Source organism: Ailuropoda melanoleuca, chromosome 14 (assembly GCF_002007445.2).
Source record: "Ailuropoda melanoleuca isolate Jingjing chromosome 14, ASM200744v2, whole genome shotgun sequence".
Lineage (NCBI taxonomy): Eukaryota > Metazoa > Chordata > Mammalia > Carnivora > Ursidae > Ailuropoda > Ailuropoda melanoleuca.
The window spans coordinates 95,337,248-95,355,711 of record NC_048231.1 but is presented as its reverse complement, the minus strand read 5'-3'; the positions used below and the strand labels follow the sequence as shown (position 1 = coordinate 95,355,711).

Genomic DNA, 18,464 nt, shown 5'->3' with positions numbered 1-18,464 from the left:
TATTGGATACTAAAGTCTCACAGTTGGTTGTCGATGGAGCCAAGATTCAGAACAATGTCATCTGAACCATCTTTCCATTATATACCACATTACCTATAAACAAGCTTTTAGTCCCTGCCACTTACAACTCTACAATTCAGCTTCTTTTCGCTTTTTCCCAATGCTCTCCAATCTAAAACTGTAAGTCAAACTGATGTTTTAACTGATTAATAAAAAGATCATGTGTATCTCCATTTCTATGACTTTCTTCATGTTGGTCCTCCTGTACTCCATTTTTCCTCCTTTCCAATTATTTTAATTCTGTGTTCCTTGAAGACAGTCCTCTAGCATTAAGGCAACAAGCCTTTTCGATTACATTAAGGAAAAAAGGCCTTTTTTGCTTTGTTTTGTTTTCTTTTCTTTTTTTGGTTTTGGTACTCAGGGAGTCTCCAAGGCCCTGAATATGGAGCAGGCACAGAGGCGTTGTCTTGCCTTCTCTAACTCATCTCCGTCTTTCCCATTTTTGAATGCCCTCAGAGCCCTCACACCTGAGATCTAATTGCCATCTTTGGGAACTGCACTCCTGCCTAAAATCAGAGACCCTCAGGCCTCAGAGTTTTCGGGCTTTGCTTGTGGAGAAGAGCAAATGGTTCAGAATGTGGTTGGTTTATTTGTGAGGAAAAGGAAAGCTCATGGGACAGGGTACCGCCATACATCATTTTGAAGAAAATAGGTAATGGCTTTAGAAAGAAAGCCCAAGAATAGTATCAGAAAGCAGAAATATTTACACCTAAAAGCTATGATTTTTAAATTTTTGTCAACCCAAAAGTTTTCTTCACCCTCAATTCATGCACCTCCCCCCTCCCCCCCCAGTATCAAGTTTCCCTTATATCACACCAGCAAAAATTTTGGAAGATATCATAAAAAATAATGTAGTATGATATGATGTGACTATGGGACCCCAGGATTTGAAGTCAGGAGACCGTGGGATAATGTTAGCACCAAGCTCGATCTGACTACCTGTGGGAACTACCAGTCATTTAATCCCCCCACTCAAATTTATTAATCAGTAAAGTGAGTTGAAATAGAGATCTCCAAAATTTTGTACGTGTCTGATCTTAGCAATTGTCCTACATTATCACAGATAGTCACTGCATATTTTTGTAACTGTAATTTCCCTAAGATCAAACCAAAAATTAGGGCACTTAGTACAGGGAAATAAAGGATATGCCTACAGTATACTGCCAAGAAAAAAAAATTCTTAGTCAAAGCAAAAATCCCTAGAGTTTAGTTCATTAAAGCCATTCTGTTTTAAAAATATAACAAACACATATAATCCATAATTGGCCTTTCTTGGTTTGTATAAGGAATACAGGCTGCCACTAAAATTCTTTAATGTTTAATGTAGTGAACAGTTGGAGGACACATATTTGGATCTCCCTGTTCCTTAGATCTTATAACTTTTTTTAAAAAATTATTTTATTTTAATTTAAACTTAAAACAAAAACTAAAGCAAAAACAATTTACAAATTGTGCCTTTTTAAGAAACCTGGTGGTATGCAGGATCTGTGGACTTCGCGCTCAGGACCACAAGCCACATAGTAGGAATGAAAGGACAAAATTTATAGCCACGACCCCACCACTAACCTACTGTACTTATTTGAGCTTTCCATTCACCATTTCCATTCCCCATCACTCTTCTGTTTTTTTAGCTGCAAAATGAGAAGGTTTTACAAGGTGATTTCTCATTTCCAGACTTAATGTTAGATTTTTTAAAATACGTTTTTGCATACAATATCTTCTACAGCTAGATGACAGGAGGGCTGGGACCACATCTTAAATATCCATATATGCTCAGTATTCTGTACATCTGCTGTAAAATGAATTCCTTAATACACTCCTGTTATTATCATTGCTGCTGTTCCATAAGCTATGGAGATCAATCCAAACTCTCTTCCCAGTAGCATTCTTATTGCCCAGCTATTGACATGCACGCCGATGCTCTAAAATAGGACGTGTGGGTGAGTGAGCTAAATTAACACCAATGTATCACTGCCACTCCCCAAATGGCAAAAAATAATGTGATAAACACGGACAAATCTGAACAATAGGAATAGCTGAATGATTTGGGTTGAAACCTTAATCTCTTAGGAAGTGTGTGTGTGTGTGTATGTGTGTGTGTGTGTGTTGTTGTTGTTGTTGTTGTTGTTGTTGCAAGGAGTAGACAGGCTCTGATACAGACCTTGCTAAAATCTTGGGACCACATTTTCTAACTGTGTGACTCGGGGGCAGATTTATTATTACAAAGGGATGGTAATGCTTGCCTTATAGGACTTTAACAAGAAATTTCTTCAAAATAAACTACGGAGTTCAGTACTTAGTGATGCCACTGTTTGCATTCTCACCCCCTTCTGATAATGGCAACTCAATATTCCTTTGGTGATTTAAACCTTCCCAATCTCATGCAATCTTGATGGTACTCACAATCAAGATGCCCAGAACTTCCTGGGTAAGAGACGGGACACACGTCCTAAGACAGGCCAAAAAACTTTCCAAGAAACCGTGAACCTTGAACAGAGGGCCACGAGAAAAGAAAAGGGTTGGCACGGGTTCGTCCCACTGCCGCATCCTCAAAAAACTATTTGTTCATTCTTGCTTTCATATTTATAGAAAAACCTTACTCCTCTCTTTTCTGAAGACCAGCTACTCAATTTTTCCTTTAACTCTGTGAGCTATCCCCTATTATTTCCATAAATTCCTTTTCCTTTTTTTTCAGTTACCAATGCCGATTTCTGTTAAAGAATGCTAACAGTACAGTTCAAGGTAAATATAGCTCCTTAATCTTTCCGCCTTATGTACAGTTCCCAAGGACTCACACCAAAAACATTATGGATTTTGTATTCTTCTATTTATCACGCTTTTCAATAAGCATTTTAAATGGAGAAAATACTATAAGGGACAAATCAAGAGAAACGTAATCTTCAATAAATTCATTTTACCCGGAGTTTCAAAAAAGCTAACTCAGAAGACCTTTGCTCTGAGCAGAGTTCTAATTTCAGAAAAATATAATAAAGGATGGAAAAATGGATCACATAGCTTAGGAATTTCCTACTTCACCCATTTTGAAAATTATCTCTGGATATTAAGTACATTATATAACAAAAACACATTTTTAAAAATTTTCACCATAGATATATGTAGATATATATATTTTTTCATTTTTAGTGATAGTTATATTAAATTGGGCAGCATTTTGAAATGGATAATATCTCATGTTTTCCTGACAGATTTAATTTCTGCTACTGCTCACATGAATCGTCATTTTTCTGTATGTCGCTAAGTTTCTTAGAAAATCAGATAGTAACAAATAATTTAGATTAAAATAATATGTACAAATATATGCATGCATCCAAGCTCCTTAAAAAACTACACACTGAATTATTCAAACACCCCAAATGTGTTCATACTAGTCACACTACATAATGTAATATCTGATACCATTTTATCACCTTTGATCTGAGAACATACAATAACAGGAATGCCAAAAGAGCCACCAGGTAAGTATTATTATTGCAATATACTTGAGCATAAATACAAATGTTCTGTATTTAAATTGTTATAAATGCTGAAAATAATCCCCATTAATTTTTATGAAACCCTCTTCACATCTGATCTTATTTGTAATAATACCATGCTTTAATCCATTGGCTATTTTTAGCGTAGGGACTTTGGGCTTGTGCTGCCTATGGAAGTAAATCTGCTGATTTCATAAAACAGCACTAGGCTCTTAGGATATAACTAAATAAAACATAGACAGACTTTGCATAATGTTTTCTTGGTTTGTCCAAATCCCGCCATCCCTCAGAGCCTTGCTTATGCTATCACTCCTTCAAATGAAGCCTCCTGTCCGGTGAGCTCAGAGCGATTACAATTTATCTCACAATTGGCCATGTTACAGTTCTGACACTTTCTCCCCTCATTTTGTTTAACTTTTATGGGATCTTATGTCTTCAGCCAGATTGTAAGTTCCTTGAGGTCAGAGGAAATGTTTTATTCATCTCTGTTTTTCCTGTCAGTGTTCTCCCCAGTACTGTGCATGCAGCAGGTTCTTAATAAACGTGTGTGGATGCGCTGCTCCATCTCCCAGTGCTGACGCAAAGACTGAAGAGTGCTCTAGACTCGAGGCTGCTCTGACAGTGTCTACCATCTCACTGAGGACTCACAGAAGTGAAGTCTCTACCATTCAGAAAGATGATCAAACTCAGCAGCAGAACATGACCTGTCCTTCCAACTTCAATAGATAAACCCTGGTATTTGGTATTCGGGGCAAACATTTACATGAAATAGTAAGCAACTACAAAAACATAACGAGCCAGAAGCATGCTAGACCTCAATTATCTACTTCTGCTTTTGAGAATGCCTCTTCCTCTTTGTTTTTTTTTGTTTTGTTTTGTTTTTTGCTAAGTAATCTCAACTATCATCTAATTTCCACATTTGGTTTCTAGTTTCCATATGGGAAGAGGAAAACAATGTATACCTGACATGGTGGGGGAGGTAACATACCTGGATGCGAGACAAGCTATAACGAAGATATAACAGTTCACAATAGTGTCATACTCTGGCTAAGCACTGGGCTCTGAGTTCGTTTAATCTTTCCACCTATTGCTACTATACATCTAGATGGCCAAAATACTTCATGATGATGTAGGTGTCTTAGTCCTCTTTTAAAGAAAGGGCAGATGCACAGAGAAGAGTTACTCATAGCTTTGGTTGGTGTCAACAGTAGGTAAAAATAGAAAGTGCTGAGCAAGGCAGGGATCATGTGAGAAGAGGCTCTCAATTCTGCCTTGCTGGAGGAAAGTAAATGTATTTCCTTCTAGAATTCTAGTCTCTCACTCCACATATTGGTAAATATTCCAAATATAAATAGCATATGCTAGATTTTAGTATTATACTACAAAAAAGTGTCAATAAATTTAAATACTAATTATCCAACTTCCATCCTGGTCTACAATTCAAATACTATTGGCCTAATTACAATGAAATAAGTACTACTTTTCCATTCCTCTAAGAACCACAATATTTCTAAAGGTGTGAGCACAAAACTCACAACCCTAAGACTCTTCAGGTTCTATCTCAATCTGGAAATTCACTTATCCTAGGATCTCAGCAGACCATGCCCCCTGCCTATCCACTGGCATTTGTTGAAGGAGGGCTGACACTTTGATAGGCACTTGAGTGCCCAGTGCAAACACATATTTATGTCCATTAAACTACATAATATCATCTATATATTGGAACATATGTGGATACAAAACACAATACCGATCACCAATACAGTTGCTTGGAACATATGTGGATACAAAACACAATACAGATCACCAATACAGTTGCTTGTAAAGTATGTCTCCTTTCGCTGACTTCCTGACCTTGAAACAAAAATGGGATGGAAACACAATAAACTATAATAATAGCAATGCACAATGATAATACTTTCTAATATTTAAGTCATAATTCTCAGTTTAAAATCATCAGTTCCTTTCCCTTTGTTACTTAATCTTCAAAAAACTTGGGATAAAGCTTTTCCTTTTTACTGGGCATACAGAAAATTAGGGGGCTAAGTGGGATCCCCTAGGTCATTTGGCAAATAGCAGTGCTGAGAAGAGAACCAGTCTTAATCCACAGGAGTAAACACCTACTCATCAAACTGCAAGATGAGGCACCTGGCCTCTTAAAGGATATCACAAATAAATAGGAGAGGAGAAATATATCAAACAAAAATCCAGGAAAAAAAACCCAGCTATGAATGACTGAGCGCCCTATAAATAAATAGTATAAAAGATGTTGTTTCAAGAATACAAGTAGTATTCAAGAAATTAATTAATTAATTAATTTTACAAAAGCAAAAGAAATACACACACACACACACCAACAACACTTTTTAGTCCACTTTGAACAAAGGGTGTACCTCTTTAATTGTTGTGAGATTTAGGTGTTCAAAAACTGATATAAGTACTAACCTGAATTTTAGGTCACTTTCATTAGCCTTAAGAAAATGAAAATGAGGTAAAAATAAATTCCTGACCGGCCTCTTTCAATGATGAAAGCCACAGAGCTCTCTACCTTCAAAGTCAACAGAGTTTTCCTTCTGACCCTTTCTCTCTCTGTGCTTCAGGGAGGAGACCTAGAGGTCACTTCATCTCTAACTCAAATCACTTCCCACTTGGTCCTACTCTTCCTTCTTCCCCAAATCATTATATAATGATGAATTTTTTCATAAAAAGTGAAATTTTTATGTGGAGAGGCTTTAACAGGATGGTACACAAGGAAATGGGTAAAGGAAAAAGAAGAAACAAGATTTCTTCTCTCATTCCAGTTCTGAACTATGTTATGTGTGTCTCTTTTTTGCATACCCCCAACTTCATGAAAGCATTCTCTTTCTCCCCATGAAATTAAATGATTTTAGCAGAAGTCAGACTATTCCAAGTAGCTAATCTATACCTACAGTCACATTGTGTCTGATCATAACGGGAGGAGACTTATGTATTTCTGGAAGAGATTCCATGCTATAACAAAACCCTAACTCCAGGGTGCACAAGTCAGCAAGACTTGGGGGATGGAGCTGAGCTTACGTTAAGAAACTGTTTTGACAATGAGGCTGGGCTATTGCAGGAAGAAGAGGAAGGCTTACTCTATCTGGTAAATTGGTGACTTTCAAATGTTCTATTACACAGAAGACTATATTCTTAGGAATAGTTTATGATCACTGTGTTAAAAATAATATAGCCATCCATATAGCCTGAATTTCGTAGAGATAGGGAAATGATGAGTATGACTTCATTTTGAACAATTATTTTATGCAAATTCATCAATAGTCTATGATATTAATGTCAGATATAAGAGAAGGAAAGGAGAGCAGTTATATGTGCCTAAATAAGCTTATTATTTTAGGGAGGTAAAAGATTATGCTTTTCTTAACTAAGAATCATTGTCTAAATTACAGAAATTTTTCATGACACTTTGTCGTCAATGTCCAAACTTAGCTCAGAAGTTAGTTCAAAAGCACTTAGCACTGCCAGACAGCAGTTAAATCTAAAAGGCTGTGGTTAGCTTATAAGCCGAATACATCTGAATACAAAACATTCACTGATCTTTGTATTTTATTAGACTTTGTAATCAAAGTCCAAAATGTCACATTAAAAAGTTTTACTTATGAATGCAAACTAAGACATGTAGTACAAAGTAATTTCAAGTATATTCTCTGTAGAATATTCACCTAAAAAGATGTATCATATGCACACACATACTAACACGTGTATACACAAAAACATACATGTAGATCTCAGGTTGTAAATTAGAAGTAAAAAGTATGAAGTTGAATGTTGCGGAATTCTCAACTGCTTACCTATCATCATTCTGTTAGTCGTAAAGAGATCAGTTGCCTAGAACCATGTGTCTAGTCTCGATACAGGACTATTGATAAAACATTCGAAAAACAGTCCTTATATATAGACACAGTATTATTTCATTTTTTTTTTAAGATTTTATTTATTTATTCGACAGGGATAGAGACAGCCAGCGAGAGAGGGAACACAAGTAGGGGGAGTGGGAGAGGAAGAAGCAGGCTCATCGTGGAAGAACCTGATGTGGGGCTCGATCCCATAACGCCAGGATCACGCCCTGAGCCGAAGGCAGACGCTTAACCGCTGTGCCACCCAGGCACCCCTATTTAATTTTTTATAAGTGGAAACAATAAACTAAAAAAATACACTATCCAAATAGTCCAGTATGTAAAAAAAATGATTTGTTTAAAAGTTGATCCCTAATTTTAATTGTTTATAAAATTAGTTTTCTAATATATGTCCATATCCTACAACTAGGACATGCATCACTTCATCTTTGAACACAGTTTGCTTTGAAAGAGCTCAGGATAGTTGGTTCAATAGGAACATCAGCTATGGCTTGTGGATGATAATGAATGCCTAAGAATATTGCTACATAATTAATGGCCTTGGATAATCAGGTGAAACATTTTTATTTATTTATTTTTAAAGATTTTATTTATTTATTTGACAGAGACAGCCAGCGAGAGAGGGAACACAAGCAGGGGGAGTGGGAGAGGAAAAAGCAGGCTCATAGAGGAGGAGCCTGATGTGGGGCTCGATCCCAGAACGCTGGGATCACGCCCTGGGCCAAAGGCAGACACTTAACGACTGCACCACCCAGGCGCCCCTGAAATATTTTTAAATTAGTAAAATGCCGAGTTGTTCTGATCCTGTTTCACTTCTGCTGCTACGGCTCAATACATACACAGACTGGTCTTCATTTGCTACAAACCAAAAGCGTCAAAATAGAGAAATGTTGTAAACTGCAGAAAGAAGAGCAATGAGCTTTTACCTCACAGGGCTGTTGGAAGAATCTGGGTCATGAGCTGCCACAGTGCCAATGATATTCCCAACTTGGGTAGCTTCTGACACCTCCATGGGGTACAAAGGTGAGGAAAACACAGGGGGCTCGTCCACATCTTCCACAATTATCTTCACCGTTGTGGTGTCGCTGAATGGCCCCAAGCTTAGAAAGCGAGGGTCGGCATCTCTGTTTGCAGCTTCTATCCGGAGTGTGTAGCTTGTTTTGGCTTCAAAATCCAGGTCCTGTAAAGAAAGTTATTAGGGAAATTAAATTACCGATTAAATAGTCAGCTAAGCAGAGCCTTTTCATTTATGAATGTCAATAAGCATAGAAAGGACTCGGCCACGAAAAGGCACCATCAGCATTCACAAATAATAAATAATAATGCCGATCAGAATCCTTGCTGCTTTTCTGGCTCATGGACAACGGCAAGTGCTTTGGAGCTCACTTAATCCACTCTGCTGCCGTGCATTGCATGGGCAAATGCAAGTCTTTAGAATATTATTTGAAAGACAACTGATAAGATTGAAAACTCTTTCCAACAGGGACATCAGTATAATATCCTTCAACCATGTAATTTAACTGCACTATCCAGGGGTGCACATTAAAAAGAAAGAAAAATATAACTTTCCACTGGATTTCTCATTTAAAAGGTCATCTTTATTGATTTCAGGGACTCCATTACAATCCTGAGCCTTTAGGTGCACCAAAGGCAGTCACACAGGATAGGTGGGATGTTGAGTTTGTGCCGTCTGAAAACAAAGCCAATTCTCAATGAAGAACCCATTGTTTTTTTCTCCACAATTCCTCTACCAGTATACACTGTGTCTCTGCTTGTATCTGATGGTTGAGAGTTATATTCCAAAATCTCAGTTCTGCAACTTTCCAAGAGGATTAGCATGCCAACACTTTACTCAAAAATAGTGACCCAAGTTAAACCATTTGGTAGCTTTAGAAAGTTGTAAGGGCAATTAAATGTTGTCCTAGGAAAGCACTATCTGTGAAAAAAAAGAATTATATACACAATATAATGAAGTTGTTTGTGACAATAAAATGCTTCTCTTTTTCAAGGAGAGAGAAGAGAAAGAGAAATGCTATTTTCAAATACAGAGTCACAGATTTTTATAACTTTTGATCTCAATCTCACCACTGAAAAACTGTCCCCAAATATTCCTTACATCCAATGAGAGAGAAATAATTTTTTAAAAAGTAAAGAAATGGACCGAAATGCTACCAAATATAAAGCATGATTTACTTAACTGTACTTTTTACCTAATGGTTATGTTACAAAAAAAAGTATTAGGGGAAAAGGACTAAAATGTAATGTGGAGAATTGTAATTCAACTTCATCTCATGTGCGTGGGCCCATGTGTGCACAGATGTACGAATGCATATATGACAACCCGTCCCCAAAGGTGTGATGCTAAGATAAACAAAACAATGTAGTCCTATAAATAGAAAATAGGATATATATGTGTGTGTGTGTATATATACATACATAGATACACTGTATGTACATACATGCCATATGTATGTCTACATGACAAACAGATGTACTGTTTATATAAAACATAATATGTACACACACAAACCCATGTACATACAAAATATAAAAATATAGATGTGTATTGGCAGATATATGTTACATAAGATATATGTTACATAAAACGTTTCCATGGTTCATTTCTGGTTAATACTGAGGGAAAAATATAAATCAATACTCAAAAATAGGTTTACAATATCTAAATCAGGGAGCACTTACTGAAAGGTTTACTGGCTTCACATCTGTCTCATCCAATGGATTGCAAGCTCCAGACTGTTTTGTTAATTACTAGCATTCCCAGGGCCTATTATGAATTCAGTACATAGAAGGGGCTCAATAAATTCTTGTTGAATTAGAAAAACTAGACCACAGATATCCAGGACACAGAGCCTTAAAATTGAACTATACCTTTGCCCCAGGGAATCCTGATAGCCAAAAGGAGGGGGTGGGGGGAGGAACAGTCAGGCATATTGGTTTTCTTTATCACAAAGCACTTCTTCGAATTGCTACAGGAAAATGCAGTTTTAATTCTTTCTGAGCTTTCATATGAAACTGCAAGGCATGTGGTACACAGTGCCCTAAACACCACCTTATTAACAAATTCAGTGATATTCTGATGATGCTACCTTTTTTGCCTATTACCTAAAAATATGTCCAGCCCCATGGTTCTCAACCAAATGTGAGGCTCAGAACCACCCAGGGGAGTTTTCTGATGTGTAGCCCCTTCAAAGATTTTGATTCAGCAGATCCAGGATGAAGCAAAACCATATGTATTTTTAAAAGGCTCACTGGGTAATTGTGAGGCAAAGCCTCTTGTAAGAAGGCTGACCTCTGCATTAACATTGTCTTGTGCCCATACGTGTAATCCAATATTTAATTTGGGTAGTGCTAAGAATAAAAAATTGTTTACCTAAATGCATTTACTTACTCTAAACATACAAATAGCTTGGATATTAACCTGTGTACTTTGTTCTTATATTACTTATAAAACTGACAAATAATGAGAGAAATCTTATTTTTCTATAGCGTGTGTCTATGTATGACAGAAGGTATCTTAAAAATCCTGTTTACCATCTCCTTTTAAATCAATTCAAAACCACAGCCACTTTTGAGATATTCATTCAGCTCTATCAAAAGGGATAACAAGTATTTCTGTATTCAAGTAAAAGTTTGACTGGCATATGAAAGAAAAATTTAAAATTTACTGCACAAATGAATGCGATTATTTTATAGCAACTTTTTTTTTTTAATGTGTCTAAAAGGCAACAACATGAGGTATAGACATCTGGATGCCACTGAGTCATAATGAAACACAGTATCACCCATGATGATTGGTTGCCTAAGAGCTATTATGAAAATAAAGCAATAAAGGAATTCATATGAAAGGCTATGAATCAAGATTACAGACAAAAGAAATTGCTACACAAAATGATTTTCAGAGCAAATCAGAATCAGCCAGACATCTAGTGTTCAAAGAGGGGTGTGGTGTGATAGATACGGTTGTTAAACACATTGAAGAGAAAGCTTTTGCAGTAAAATTTTAATTCCTATTTCTCTTTCTTATTGACTTCTATCTAAGCAATACGTTCAATAACTATTAGATTTAATGAACAGGGTTTTACTTGGGGGAAAAAAAAAGTTAAAATAACCACTGAGGAAACACAAAGTAAAAGGAAGAAGATAAAGGTAATGTCTAAGCAGATTCTATCCAATATTGGAATTACATATCACTGGAGACTATATCTAATTGGAAATTAAACCAAAACACTGTTCACACTGTGGCCCCCAAGAGCAAGCAATATGTAGGGTGAATAAGAACTTGGATTCAAATGGGAGTCACGCAGCCCCAAGCCAGTGATGCCACAGAGACATTCTGGGACCCATAGAAACTGTGCTTTCGTTTGTCAAGTGACATGTATGTCAGAGACACTGAAAGAGAGAAGCAGCTTGCTTGGTATATTATTTCCTAGACTGTAAAATAGGGCTGTTTATATTTTTTGCCATCAGAGATGATGAACTGCAGGATTAAAAAAAAAAACAAAACTACAGAGAACAAACTGATGGTTAGCAAAGGGGAGGTGGGTGCGGGATGGGGGAAACAGGTAAATGGGATGGAGACGACACTTATCTTGATGAGCACTGAGTAATGCATAGGACTAGGACATAGGACAATATAGTTGGTCACTATGTTGTGCACCTGAAACTAATATAATGCTATGTTAACTATACTGGAATTCAAATAAAACAATTAAAAAATAAGCATTATAACCAAGGCAGGGGTGAACAACCTTTTCCTGTAAGGAAATAATACTAAATAATTAGGCTTTGCAGGCTGTACATTCTCTGCCACCTGTAAATGAATTAGTGTGGCCATGTGCCGATAATGCTTCATTCACAGGCGATGAAACAGAAATTCTATATAACTTTCATGTATCACACAACATCCATCTTCCTTCCATTTTTCTCAATCATTTAAAAATATAAAACCATCCGTAGTCCCTGAGCTGTACAGAAACAGACAGGCAGTTGTTTGTCAACCCCTGATGTAAGGAGCCCAAGATAATAAACTTATTTTTCCAGAGTAGATGCCCACCCTTCTTCCTCCCATCACTTTTACCCCAATTAAAATGAACTATTCACTATAAGCAGCACACTTTGTGTCTTTCAGTTCGTATCACCTGTTGGTCCTTCTTTCACATAAATTTGTCTTCCATTTCTCTTACCGAAATCTCATGGAGACCCACTATCCCCTTCTTTATTAAAGTTTCCATAATCTCCTTGCCTAACGAATAAAACGTCTTTATGTGAAAAGCTGACCATAAACAAGAGCTTTTTTATACATCTTTAACATGCATTTAAAAAGATGCAAGGCTGGTATTATTAATTGATGTGAAAACCAAACAGCGGAGAGTTCCAGTGCAAGTCCAAAGTTACATGTGTACAGGGGGAAGACACACTATGTAAAGTCAAGGTCATGTCCACCCGCCACCTATTCCCTTCCTGCTATAAAAAGCAGGCTCCAAGAGCAATTAGGGTCTCTTATTTTAAGACATTATCACACTTAGATAATGAAACACACCTGGCCACCTCACCAACCTTATAGGTTTGCTGTAAAGTATTCCTCAATTTAAAACACTTAGAACATTGACACTGAGTAATTGCTGTATAAACATCCGCCTTATTACTATTATATTATTCTTAGTGCCATTATTTGCTGCTAGATTATAAGCAAATCAAATGGAAGTTAAAACCATGCTTTCCTCCTCTATGTTTCCCCTGTGACACTAGGCCTACATCTTCAGTAAAGTCAGTTTATAATATGGTGGCTTGACTTAAAAACAAAACAAAACTATCATTAATAGTGGGGTCTGAATAGTTCCCCCTGCTATTTTTAGCCTTTTCAATAGTAAAACCTAAGTTATAAGTTATAACGTAATCTTGAATCCATTTAATAAAATCACTGCTCTGCATTTTTCTTTCTCCATATAGCTTGGCTTCTGGTCTATAGCCAAAAGTGCTCTCATTAAGCTCAATGGCCTCCTTTTAGATCTTGCACTTTTGGGCAACACTGGTGTTGACGTTTAGGAATTGATCCAAGTTAAACTCTTTTGGAAATTGTTCATTCTGCTCTTCTAAACATGGCATGGTACCAACAGGGCTGATGAGAGAGAGAGAGAGAGAAGGAGAGCGTATGCGCACATACACACACGTGCCTGTCTATATATTTAGCGTCTATGTATAATGTTGATTTTGTACAAAAGCACTAAGATTGTTTGTCATTTTTAAAAACACTGCTTTTTCTAGAGCTTCCAGCTGTCTTTCGGATCAACACATATTCTGTTGCTTTCAATATCTTCCCTCCATGTTGATCAAACCAATATCAATCTTTTTCCTCTAAGTAAACGGGCTTAAATGAGGCCATACCTATGGAAAAAACTAACCTTCAATCACAATTTTCCCTTCACAATTATTTTACTCTAAACAAACCTACTATCCAGAAACTTAAAAGTGACCTACAACCTTGAAAAAGGTCTCTCCTCAAGAATAATTCTGTACATCGAAATACAATGATAAGAGCTCTAAAGTGACTCCCCCAAGTACTTTTCAAAAGCAAAACATACCTTTATTATGTACAAGTACACTACTGCCTTTGTTTTCTCCCTTCCCTGGGTTGTGCCCCAGAAAGTCTTAATGTTTCTCCCACTTGCCCGAATATAGACAGACTTCTTCCTGCTCTTGGCCCCGACCTCCCTTTTCTTAGAGCAGTTTAGAAATCATGTATTGCTAAGTCCATTCTTTGCCCCTTTGAGATGGAAAATTTTTAAAAAGTTTCCTGCCATTTTTTACAGCCTAGTAATGTCTTCCTCAAGAAATGGGTTGTCATCTCTTTGAAATGTCATCATCAAGGAAGACAGAGCCTCCCCCTAGCTCCTGTGGAGGGTAGGAGGCAACCTTCAGCCTGAGCCTTGCTCCAAGTTGTAAAACTACCTCCTGTCATGAAGATACAAGAAAATTTACTCTTCCTTTAGGTAAAGCCAATCAGCATATACCAACGCTCTGTTATACCCCCCACCCCCACCCATCCATACACTCTCTAGCTCTTAACTCGCCAGCCCTGTCTCACCTGACTGGAGTTTAGACTGAATTCTGGCCTCCTTCTCCTATTGCAATAGCCTTGAAGTCTGTCTTATCCTGTTTAAATCTGTCCAATGCAATTTTTGCTGACAGTTGCAAGTGATTTTAGCATCTTCCAAAGCTTTTATTTGTCTTGAAAACTTTTGCGAATCATAACACCTATATCCAGATTTGGGCAATAAGCTATTTTTATAGAGGATAAGAGAAAGGAAAGATACGTTCCAATTGTAATGTATATATCATCTATATTTGGATGCATCATATTGATGCATTAAAAAAATCTAAGGACAAACAGCTCATCTAAAAAAGCAAAATAAGTATAAGCAAATTTGGAATAAGCAAAAAAAAGATTACTGGGTACCTCCATGTCTTGTTTATATTTCTATGAGAGTCATTATTTTAACTTTTCAAAAAATTATACTCTAACGCAACTTGTTATCAGGGACTTGATACAAATATTCACATTTTTTAAATAGACTATTATCACTACACAGAAAATGTCTGGTGCTCTATAGGTAAATTGGGACCCTAGCGAAGATATGAATAATTGCAGAAATGTTTAAGCCTGAAACATTATGCCAACATATTAAAAATAAAGTCAGGATAGAAATATCAGGAATAATTATTTCCATTATCTAGCCACACCAGTGTCCTCTGGCTTCCATGAGTACTTAAATTAACATCTCTTACCCTAGATACTAGAAAAAGGAAGCAATTAAGCAGACATAACACGTCTCCATTTTCTAACTTAAAAAAAAATCTAAGACCATCAACTAAACGCATGTGTTTCAGATGTTTAGTTGAACTTATCTACAAAGAGGTTGAACCATAAACTGTTAAATGTATTCCTCATTAGCAATGCACATTTATATGGGCCTTCCCATATACAGGTTATCATTCTATGAGTTTTATAATATTAATTAACTGCTCACACTCATTGGTTCTCACAAGATAGTACTGTAAGACAATAGAGCTCTTAACGGATCTTTCTGACGAATCTGGAAACTAAGCCAAGCACAGATTGAGTTCCTTGCTTATAATCACACAGGGTGGCCCCAGTGTCTTTTTTCCCCACAGACTAAAAAAAACAAAACAAAACAAAACCAGAATGAATTGGAAGTAGGAATCCAATAATCTAAAACAAACAAAAAAAGTAGTAGTGAATCTCAGAATGACGACAAAGGAAGAAGGTGGGACAAACCATATAAAAGTGGTGTAGAAAACAAGCAGTCCATGCTGTAGTGGTGAGAGAAACTGAGGGCTGTTATCACCAAAATGTCCACTGCCATCACATATTATTTCAACTTGAGCACAGAATGCCTAAATCAGGAATTTCCCAAGATTCTTATCCATACCTAGTTAATTAATGTCTGGCTTTCTCTTTTATGTTCTGTTGTCTGGATTAGTTTTTCCACTCACAGAAATGTTCGACTATGACTTCTATATTAATTTCTTACTGCTCTAGAGCAAACCACCACAAATGTAGTGGCTTCAAAAACATCGATTTATTGTTTTACCATTTTGGAGTTCAGAGGTCTAAATCAAGGTGTTGACAGGGCTGTGTCCCTTTCTCAAGGCTTCAGGGAAGAATCATTCCAACTTCTGGAAGGCACATGTATTCTTAGCTCATAGTCCCTTCTTCCATCTTTAAAATGCATCACTTCTTCCTCTGGTTCTGTTACCGCATCTCTTCTCTTCTGACTGAATCCTCCCGCATCCCTCACATAAGGAAGGACCTTGTGATTACCCTGAGCCCAGTGAGATCATCCATGATAATCTCTGCATCTCAAGCCCCTTAACTTAATCATATCTGCAAAATTCCTTTTGTCATGTAAGGTAAACTACTCACAGGTTCCAGAGATTAGGACGAGGGAGGGGGCACACCATTCTGTGTACCACCCCCTTCCCCTGTGCATTCCATTGGCTTTTTAGATTTCATATGCAGAAAATAGAAAACAAGTCTTGCAAATGACTATATTCCTGCCCAGCTTCTAAACTGTCATTCACACACCAGCTCAGGCAGAGGTCCCTATTTCCCAGCATGCACCACTGACTAGACCCAGTGACTTCCTGTGGAAGGGTCTCACACATTTTCAGGCAGGCTGAATCCAGATTATGACCCAAAGGCACTTTAGCTTACATTTTCCTGGGAGCCTTTATCAAATGGCAGCAAATATTAGTTTATTTTGATCCACACAATTATTTTGTGAATAATGCTGAAACAGGAGAGAAGACTACAGTATAAGTCAGCTGACCTGAGAGTCTGTCTTACTTTTGCCATTTCATATATGCGTCAACTGAAGATTTTTTAGTTTCTTTGGAGCACAGCTGGAACTCAAAATCTTTTTTCTACTTTCCCAGCATCCACAGTAATGTATAGCTCCTCTCTTTTCATGAGCTTTTTCCACTCAGTCCTCAAATCTGGGCTGGCCTCTCTTGCTTTGGTGAATGTAACGTGGCAGCAGTGATGTGCCAATTCTGGGTATCAGCTTCAAGAGACCCTGTAGCTTCTGTTCTTACCATTCTTTGAACAAACCCAAGTTACCAACTGGATGCCATGAGACACATCTCCAGCCCCCCTTGTCCCAGCAGATAGACAGCCACCTCCATAGGGACAGAGCCACCAAGCTGAGCAGGAGCTGACCGCTGATACATGTGTGAGCTACCTAAGGCCAGCAGGAAAATCAGCCAGCTGAAGCCCCCCCCCCCCAAACTGCTCACCCACAAAATCATGACGTAAAGAAAAAGTGTTGTTTAAAGTAGTCCATTTGGGGGGTGATTTGCTAAGTAGCAATGAATAATTGACACAGCTGTGGAGAGAACCAAGGTTGGTGGCTTCAGTTTTTGACATGTGACGGCAGCATATCCATTGAAACTGAACCAAAATGCTTTGAAATGACCAAGTGAAACAGCGAGAGAAAGGTCATATGTAGACACGTGAATTTCCTTGAATTCCAGGCCCTTGCCTCGTCTAATCATTTCCTTATTGGTTTATATTCTGTCTTTATTATCTAAAAAAGATTCTAGGATCCATCAGTTCCCTCCTCTACTGATAATATATGCAATTCCTTTTATTTTATTTATCCAAATATATTTATATTTTAAGTTTGCTTTGTTGATCAGTTATTTATAAACTCTCTTAAAATACCTCAATCCTAAAAGAATAAAGCAACTTCCCTTCTCTGAATCTTTCCCTGCCCTGCTAACTTAAATTTTTCAGTTTCACCGAGCAATGTCTAAAGCATTCTTTCCCTCACTTTGTTATATTTTTTTAAGTAATCTCTATGCCCAAGGTGGGTCTTGAACTCATGACCACGAGATCAAGAATTGCATGCTCCACTGACTGAGCCAGCCAGGCACCCCCTTCCCTGACTTTATATACATGCTTTAGTGATATTCTCAAGTGTCCCTTTAATTTTAATTATCACGCATATGGTAAGGCTTCCCAGACCTAAATTTTTACTCAAGACCTCTGCCTAGAGCTTCTAATCCTTATTCATGACCTCCTAGATATTACTACCCAGATATCACAGGCACCTGACATGTATTCCAAACCATATTAATCATCTGCACACTCCCATTCTAAAGGAATGACACAATTATTCACCCAGTTACTCATACTAGAAACATTAAGTTTTGTCCTTAAATTCTCTCTCCAACTTTCTTATACAATCACTAAATCTTATCTCTTTCTTATATATCTCTTTCTTAAATATGTCTTTCTTGGAAGCCTACCCATCAAAACTAATTTAGGAAACAACACACAATGGAAAAAAGACAGAAGTAAGGAAAAAATTGTACATCATCTGTGACTTGTACTAAGCAAAAAAAAAAAAAAAAAAAAAAAAAAATGGACTCACTGAAAATGTCTTTGACATCCACATATTCCAAGAACACT

General features: G+C 37.2%; 1 protein-coding gene across 2 annotated transcripts in view; it reads right to left on the bottom strand.

The window, feature by feature from the left end:
• CDH7 (cadherin 7) overlaps nucleotides 1-18,464 on the bottom strand; it is a 120,956-nt gene that overhangs the window by 31,489 nt on the left and 71,003 nt on the right. For both annotated transcript variants that reach the window (XM_002924875.4, XM_019805552.2), the window contains exon 7: nucleotides 8,377-8,630. In XM_002924875.4, coding sequence (XP_002924921.1) covers nucleotides 8,377-8,630 — 254 coding nt within the window. The remainder of the gene's footprint in view (nucleotides 1-8,376; nucleotides 8,631-18,464) is intronic.